At 39.2% G+C, this 9,299-nt stretch overlaps 1 protein-coding gene across 2 annotated transcripts in view; it reads left to right on the forward strand.

Annotated features, from left to right (window-relative positions):
* Nucleotides 1-1,405: 1,405 nt before the first annotated feature.
* The window catches only part of zbtb34 (zinc finger and BTB domain containing 34), a 15,598-nt gene continuing 7,704 nt past the window's right edge, over nt 1,406-9,299 (forward strand). Inside the window, exon 1 of one of the 2 annotated variants that reach the window (XM_019862884.1) lies at nt 1,406-1,621. In XM_019862884.1, coding sequence (XP_019718443.1) covers nt 1,565-1,621 — 57 coding nt within the window. In that variant the 5' untranslated portion in view covers nt 1,406-1,564. The other variant, XM_019862885.1, reaches the window with a different exon arrangement.

Raw genomic sequence — 9,299 nt, forward strand, 5'->3', positions numbered from 1 at the left:
CCGAAGCCGGGCCAGATGCCTTTGCTGACTGGGAAGGTATATGTCTGAGCGCTCCTCAAAGGTTTGTCTGCATCATGTTGTCAGAACCATCAAAAATCAAATGACAGCAAAGCCCATCCGGACAAAATTCGCTGCGAAATGTAAACCTAACCAATTCACGATACTGAGATAATATACTCTGAATGGTCGAGGCAAATAGTGAGTTCGTTCTTTGAGAGGCTCTCTTTACTCCATACAGGGATCCTAGCATTAAACACACACATAACATTGCTTTAGCAACAAAATAAAGTTGTCAGTAACAGTGGCAACGTAAGATGGCTGCCCTCTTACTTAAACTGCGAGGGTCCTATTGACAGTCCATTCATATATAAATCTGTAGGTTCACCCTGGATTGGCCGCTAGCCAACCGCGGGGCACAAACAAGCACCCACACACATTTTGAGTCACTACTTAACCTAACAAGCATGTTTTGGGAATGTGGGAGGAAACCAGAGCAACTGTAGAAAACCTCCAAAAAATGCAAGAGATCCGCATTTTCTCAACTCCTTCTAATAATTAAGTGGATAAAGCACACAAGTGGTCAAATTCGAACATACTTTCATCAACCCTCAATGTAATCAACTAAATCCAGTGCATCCTGGTGTAATACATTTAGAGACATAAAATTGCTATGGTTAGATTATCATAGTCACCAAAATCTCAAACAAACGGGAAATAATTACGTTTTTGATCATAATTGCCACAACATTAATTGAGACATCATGAACCAAAAGTGTCCAATTAGCATACTAAGGCGTGACGTCTTCAAATCTTGTATTTTTCTTTCATTATAAGATAACCTAACCTTTTTAAACGTGACTTTATTTTATTTGACTGGTGACATGAACAACAGTGGCCTGACAATGCATTTATTTCGGAACCGTTTTTGTTTTGTACGTTTGGAAGGAACACTTTGTGAGTTTGTCACACTGTAGTCTCTGGCGCCCCTTTGTGGCAGTTCTACAGAAGACTTTAAAGAGTCGTTTTTCGTGTCGCGCACATTTCAGATCATTCCAGCTATACTAATTATCTGCAAGTACATTATACAAAAATAACTCGAGAGTTGAAAGATGACTGCTCTTAAACTCACCGTGACGCTCCCATTGATGTTCGTGATATTTTAAATGTTGTATTTTAAATGTGCGTTTTATTAAGAAAAGCTAAACGTTATTAAATGTACTATTATATACCACAACTAGTGAAGCTTTTAAGACAACATATGTTACATTTAACACGGACAATTAATAAACAATACCTCAGATTATACCATGGCTGTCACGGGTACATGATGTAGTACACACATCAACGTGAGTTTACGGTTTAAGTACATGTTTGATACGCGTGTACAATAATCGAGGCATTGTTCGCTGTAGCTTCGTCATTAAATTAGCGCCAAGGGTGCGCAAGTGTGGTACACACCATTTGAGAATTTCACACAACGTACATTGTGATTGTGAAATGAATCTGGACTACATAGAATGTTATTGCACGCCACGGGTGCGGTGAATGAGACAAGAACATTCGCATGGCCACTTTGTGGGTTGAGAACAAACTGGATCCCGCCTCGTTTTCATTTATTATGGTGAGTACGGCTCGCATAGTGCGTGGAGGATATGTCTCTATACATTGCACTGGCATAAGCAAGGGAGGGGCTGCTGCAAAACTCCCCGATAGAATTAATGCAAAGAGCCAAAAGAACACTTCCTGTTGATGCAAAAATTGCAGCAGCAACTGTCTGACACATCTGGACTGGAGAGGGGGGGAGGCCTGGCCGTGGCTGTTTGCGAACTTGAAGGGGAATGGACAACGTTTAATGTCAATCTGCAGCACGGTGAGTCTCCTTGTTTTAAATGTGGCTTGGACTGGTGACGGCGTGCCGCAGTTCGCCATGCCAACGTGTGTTCTGAATCACTTCGCTCATGGTGGAATGTGGTGCCAGCGATTGCATGCTAGCGCAGGCTAGCGCTAGCCACCACCGTTGGCGAACATGGGTTGATCGCTAACTCGGCTAGTGAGCTAGCTAGCCGTATAGCCACCTTACATGACAGCCGACATAAGGCATCTGTGGAGCCACGTTTGTGAAAATGTATTCAAGATTGTCAATCTTTTGTGCGTTATGTACAATGTGAACCGAGTGTCAAGCTGTTTCACGCGGGGTGTACATCGTGGTGTGTGTATGTGTGAAGATCCGGTGTTTTTGCCTAAATGCTGGCTAAATGTTAAGCTAGCTAATGGAGTTAGCAAATGTTAGAATGCTTTTGGTCGCGGTATGGCACGGCCCTGTGAAGCGATGCACATATAACATGGTAAAAAGAATTCGGAACACCAGTGGTTGAGACGACCGACATTAGTCTTTTAGATTCGACTTTGAGTTGGCGTTTGCTGCACTAATGTCTTCAATTTTTTTGCGACCCACACGTTGGATTGTAATAAATGACAATAAAAGTTTGACACAGCACATATGTGCTGCATTTTGTTTCTACAGTCGGTTTCTCACGATGCAAGCAAAAAATGTGAGCATTGAAATGTATCACTTTGTAATTCAAAACTGTCAGTAGACCGATTGGGTAACCAGCCCATCATATTTTACATTGCAGTTAGTTTATGCTGCACTCTTTAACCAGCAAAACCCACTAAGCTGCAAGTAATTATGTATTTTCATGTTCCTGTACTTGTTATTGCAATGTTATGGCAGGAAAGACTAAAATCCAGCGAAGTCGAGTTATTCACTGCAGCTGAGTTCACCCAGAACACCAGACCATTAACTTTTAACTACTATTTCAGCAAGGATTTCCCATTAAATTATTTTGGGACTTTTTAGGCCACATAATTTTCCTTAGCCTATTTGCATGTGAAGCCTGGCACATATCGTAATTCTAATTAATGGTAACTGAATTATTAGCAGTGTGAACAAGAATTCCCCAAAATGGCAGTCTGTCAAAATATAAAGTCTGGCTATATTGGCCACTTAAATCTGAGTACGGTGCAACAAGAATTCCGAAAATCGGATCGTAGGTTCTGGAAAAATATCAGGTTTTGTGTTGCGGGGAAAACATTGCTTCGTGTCGGAACACGTGTGTGATATGTTTGATGCAATTGTAATAATCTGGTCAAAAATGCCTTCATGTTAAACATTTGACCTAATTATTTGTCAACATATTTTTAATTTAACTTGAAACATTCATGTAATTGGCCATGTTTAATTCAATTCTGAACTTGTTTCTTCGGAAGATGTTCATTTAAAGCAGGCATGTCAAACCCACTTTCGTCGCAGGCCACATTTTAGTTGCCGTTTCCCTTGGGGTTGCCGTTATGACTGAAACCATATAAGGAAGTCAAGTACAACGGTTTCCTCCACTTTTGTTTAAGTTACTGTCATGGTAACAAGAAATTGCTTACAATATCGTTCTTATTTATTACAGATGAGAATTTTGAACGTTGTTACAGATTTTAGCTAACACCATGGAAGTTGACATGTTTGATTTACTTTCGCGAGCCACATAAGATGAGGTGGCGGGTCGGATCTGGCCCCCGGGCCTTGACTTTGACACAGGTGATTTAACGGAACTAAGTTACAAAGTGACAAAATATGCTTGGCAGTTGTCTTTTAAAAGCAGTATTTTTTTTCATATTTTAGCCTGAGTTATTAACCCCTAATGTAATTTTAAAAATATATAGAGCATTTGAAAATGTTAGCTTTGCTTCACATGGTAACGGGATTTTTTAAAAATGGAATTATGCAATTTACTTGTAACACTGTTTGTCAGAAACTTCTCAATGGATTTGGCTAAAACTTGGTGTGCACCTTCTGATGAATCTTGTGCATGCACCTATGAAGTTTGGTGCGACACTTAACTCATTCAATGGCAGTCGTTTTTCTCAAATTGGGAGAGCCAGCCATTTTTGATCATTTTAACAAATTTTCAAAGGCCTTCAGAAAATTCTGTTACCTAGCTATATAAGCACGGAACCTACCAAAAGAAAGCTTTACCCCTCTTCTTTCCTCAAGAAAAAAGTACATTTCTACCTTTTTACCATTTTTTGTTCACAGCAGTCGAACATGGGTAAGTTTCTTGAAAATACTCGTTTCCAAGAAAAAAATCGGAGAAAAAGCGCTTATTGTGAATGGATGTATTTCAACCGAACTTTCACTTTGATTCTATTTTATTTATTTATTTTTTGCATTTGTAATACCTCAAATATCTAAACAATGCTTTCCTACTAAAGAAGATAACAACACAAAAAAAGGTCACTTTGATTGCAAAATATCAGTTTATTGCAAGATAAACGCTGCGCTGACGCATGACCTATGCATGCAACTTTGTGTGTGTGTTTGCGTGCCTGTGTGCTCATGTTCGTCAAGGTTGACGAAGGGACTTTGTCATTTTTAAATTTTTTTTTTTGAAAAAGCTCCGTTGTAGAATTAGCCGCCGGTATTTATCCAAGTTATCACTACCAAACTGCTTCCGAATACCACCTCACGCCGTAGGATTAATCGCCTTACCACACTGCAGATCCACTCACATGGAGTGTGGAGCAAGATCTGATCAAGGTCACTCCTGCCATGTAGTGGTGATTTATCATCCTGAAATCATTCTCACAACCTCAATACTGACTCAGGAGGTTATTAATACTTTTTAACCTGACACACCCAAAACGTATTTTTACGTTTTGGCATTGAATGAGTTAATTTTCCTTGATGCTATAGATACCTGAAGTTCTAGGCCCCCCAGTCATTTTGTGCATGTTAATTTCTGTGTACATCGGAAATTAGCAAGTTCGTTTTTTAGCACATTCAGTGAGCGATTGAAACATAATTTCGGCATTGTGTTGATGTGATGGTGCAACAGTATGTGATAGTTTGGCGCGAGGGAAGCTTGAAATGAGATCGTTTGGACAATAAATCGTTATGGAGATATGAACGTTCAAGATATTAACATCGAAATATAATTGATATCAGTCACGTGACCTGGCCACACTTGTGTTGCATATAAAGCTCAGTCCAACCAACTGCATTCCTCCTTTTAAGTTTGGTGTTGATGGACAGCTAAAGCAGGCCTACGACGATCATTTTGCACAGGGAGGATAGCGAGAAATCCACTTCTGTTTTAGCGACAGATGAGAGACAGCCATGTGCTGTTGGTACGCATATATTGTTTCAGAATATTACATGGTCACATTCATAATTTCACAATTACCAGTGGATAAAATAGCAGAGATTGTTATAAAACTATATGAGCAGCATTCAATTGAATGGGAGTGAGCCTCGCCTACCACTATGTCCGCACTTTCCTCATGATTATCGCCACAACCTATTTTTGTTTCAATGTGCATCTTCTTTTTGTGGATTGAAAAAAAAAGTCATACAATGAAACATATTGTATGGAGAGCCTCAAAATAGGATCCAGGCTGGATAATTCATATTGCTGGGAGTCCACACATTACATTTCCACGTAATGCATCTATGTACATATACACACCCATCATCATGTGCAGGGGTGAGTCGTTTACAGTTTTGTTTTTTTCCCTCACCAAACAATGTATCCATCAATTTTCTGTACTGATTATCGTCACTTGGGTCATGCGTGGACATTTGTACAAAACAGCACACACGTCTGCATCTGAACAAAGGCACGGACGCAAACACAACAAACACTTGTTGTATGTTGTTGCATACATTTATTAAAGTACATTTACAGTATGACATGATTGAAAGACATTTTAATTTATTGCTCGGCACGGTGGTCGCCTGGTTAGCACGTCCACCTCACAGGACAGAGGGCATGGGTTAGAATCCAGCCCAGTGCGTTTTAACCGGGTATTTTGGTTTTCGCCCACATTCGAAAAACATGCATGGTAGGTTGATTGAACGCTCCAAATCGTCCCTTGGTGTGATTGCGAACACAAAGGAGTGTTCATCTGTGCGTGCTCTGTATGAAGACAGTTGGGAAAGGCTGCAGCATGGTCGCAACCCCTGTGTGGATAAGCGGGTCAGATGATGCATGGATGGATGCTGACTTTGTTAATGTTGTTGGCTGTCAGTAAGTTGTTCGACACAGTGATGAAAGTCCTCCGGATTTTCCCGGAGTTCCGGATTTTCAAAAATTCCTCCGGAAAATTGAGGAAAAATTGCCTAAAATTAATCCGGATATTAGCTGACAACATTGAACGAACACGCGTTTGAGTTCATTGTTTTGCTTTCACAAGCGTAGTAGCCATGTTGAGGCATGAACACTGGTAACAGTAACACCCCTCCCCTTGCATTCTTCTGGCCTCCCCATATCTCGGAGATTTCGAAATTTCGGCGAGAACGGAAGTCACGAAGGGTGCACGTGTGCACACCAAAGGCAGATTAATTATTGAATGTCGAGTATTTGAATAGCGTTTTGTGTAAACTAATTCATGCGTGATCGGCCAGGTACGGCCCCAGCGCAATGTTCAAACAGGTAGACAGGCAAGCTGACATACGTGAAATAGACGCCAGTGTTAGAAACACGTTCATGTGGTCATGGCTTGAGGAAAAGGACTTGAACAGAGATTTTTTTTTGTCCGACTACATTAGGCAAACCTGGTAAGTCAGTTAAAATCATATATATATATATATATATATATATATATATACACACACACACACACACTGTATATGATTCAGTTAAAATCATATATATATATTGTATATGATTTTAACTGACTTACCATTGTCAGGAATTTTCAGAAAAGTCCTCTATCATCTCTGATAGGCTGATATGTTCCTTTTGCTCTCGAATGGAAAAACATTTCAGTTTTTTCCCTGTCAGTCTACATCACGTATTGAAAGAAATATATTTCTAATGACTAAAATGTATTAAAAGTCTGGATGTTCCGATTCGGGTTTTAATGCCGCTGATACCGATCATCCATGAGTGTGATACCGATCACATGGATTCTGTGTTAAATCTTCAATTTGAGAGCTACAACTACATATTTATCTTAAATAATCAATTGATCTGTGGATTTTTTTCAATTAATTAATCAGATTTTTTTTTTAATGCTAAATTTCTATCCCTTTATTCTTTAAAAACAGGACTTTGCTTCAAATGGACATGCCAGAAAATGCATCAATTATGATTTATGTTGGTCTGTAGAATGTCAGAAAATAAGGGGATGTTTTGTTCCCTCAAGTATAAGCAGCTGTTTACAAATGTCCTCTGTGAATGAAGCACAAAGATAATCACTACTTGCGTTGACATCGAGCCTTGTGTTCCAATCAGAATGAAACCACCAAATGGAATGAAATTTGGGTTCAAAGGGGTGACACTAAATGCATTTCTGTTGCCAATCCTGCTGAGTATTAAATTACTAATTTCATCATTAATTCCATGAAGCATAAGTATAATAAAAAGTTGGAAGCCGATAATAAGAGTGCTTCAACTAACACTTCGGTTTTCAACTGTAGTTTCTCTGTCTGAATATAGCAGGGACCCGTGTAACCTTGAAGAAGAAATCTGATGTGATGTCATATCGTGGTTCTCCGCTACACTGTAAATAAATAACTAAATATAAGACTGACTATAGAGATTACTGCAGCCATCAAACTTGATTGTCCCTACAGCAATTCTGAAACCATTCTGAAACTCTTTGCGGCCATCAAAGTTTAGAGATGAGCGCAACGAAGTGAGATGCTAATGCTAGTCTTCTGCTGGTGGTGACGTTCGTTCCCATAATAGGCAATGCCAAAGCCTGTGCATCGAAAATAAGCCATAGCTTGCTTGGCTTGCAATTTTCAAACTCTTCATGAGGCAGAATTTTTATTTTTTTTTTTTTTGTCAATGCCAAAACTGGTGCTATTCATACAGAGCATACATCCTGTATTTTTTTTCTTTTGTTTTTGTGACGCCAATGAACATACCGCAGCAACACTGCACAAGCACGTCATATGAGGTAGCCACTCGGTTTCTAGAGTGCATTGTGTGGTGTAGTGGAAATTTGACATTTAACAGTGTGAACTTGCATCACACATCCTGCTCTCTCTAAGTTTGCGAGGCCAGTTCGTTGCTGTGCAAGGTTGTGCGTCAGACTATAACCCCTCCCAAGAACAAAAAAAATGGTATAGGAGGGGCTGCGCCCCACTGTAACCACTTAATTAATAAACTTATCAGGACATTAATCCTTGTCATATGTGTGTCTCTGCTACCAGTAATGTAGATGAATGTGTGTCATATTTAAAAGCTAACACGTGTGTAAAATAGTGACATTTATGTCAATTCCTCTACTTCAATGGCAGTACGTTGTGTATTACTGGTTAAAGATAAAGATGCAATGTTGAGACAGTAATACTATAGGTCAATAATTTTCTTAAGAAAAATACAACTAATTGTAATAGTAGTGAAACTGTCAGGGAAAAATAAGTCACTCACTTACCAGAGTAATTTGGAGCAGAATTAGCCTTTTGAGACGTGTACCGATTCATCTGTCACGCAGTTTTTCACAAATATTGACCGGTAATTACCGGTCCCTAATCAACCAGAGTATTGTCTTGTCCTGTTTAAAACAAAATAATTCAGTCAACAACAATAATAATGATGACGATAATAGCGCGGTGAACAGATTTCCTGTGATCATTCTTTCACTTTTAACCAAACTGCAGACTAGACAAACCAGGTAAAAGTGGACATTGTGAATAGGTCTGGGTATCAATTCAGATTTCCAAAACTGATTCACAAGGGGCCCGATTCAATTTATTTTGCGATTCACTGTTTGATTTTTGATTTAGTTAAGAATTTCAGGCAATACTACTTTTACTTTCACGGAGAAGCAATACTGCAAATAGAAACTTATTTCTCTAACTTGGTGCATTGTTAAAATGTTATCATGAATATTAATATGAAAGGGCTCTACAAATAAAGTTGAGCTGAGTTATTACCTCATTATGGTTTGAGTTGGTGGACAAAAAAGATAGTATGGCTTTAAGCGTATGTACTTAGTGGTAACCATTTTTGTCTTTAAAATTCCAAAACACACCCATTTGATTGCTTCAGGGAGCCATAGCCCTAAATAACACCAAGTTCCAGGCAAAAACTTGTTTGTGCAGTCATGGTAGATCAACTTCACAGCATAACGTTCAACTGTGTTGAGAGTTCTGGAATTTCTGGCTTTGATAAAGCACTCCCAAAAGTGTCAGTTTTCATCCCAATGTTTTCATGTGTGTACGTACATATATACTGTATGTGTGTGTGTGTGTGTGTGTGTGTGTGTGTGTGTGTGTGTGTGTGTGTGTGTGT

This window comes from Hippocampus comes, unplaced genomic scaffold, assembly GCF_001891065.2.
Source record: "Hippocampus comes isolate QL1 unplaced genomic scaffold, H_comes_QL1_v1.1 scaffold147, whole genome shotgun sequence".
Classification (NCBI taxonomy): domain Eukaryota; kingdom Metazoa; phylum Chordata; class Actinopteri; order Syngnathiformes; family Syngnathidae; genus Hippocampus; species Hippocampus comes.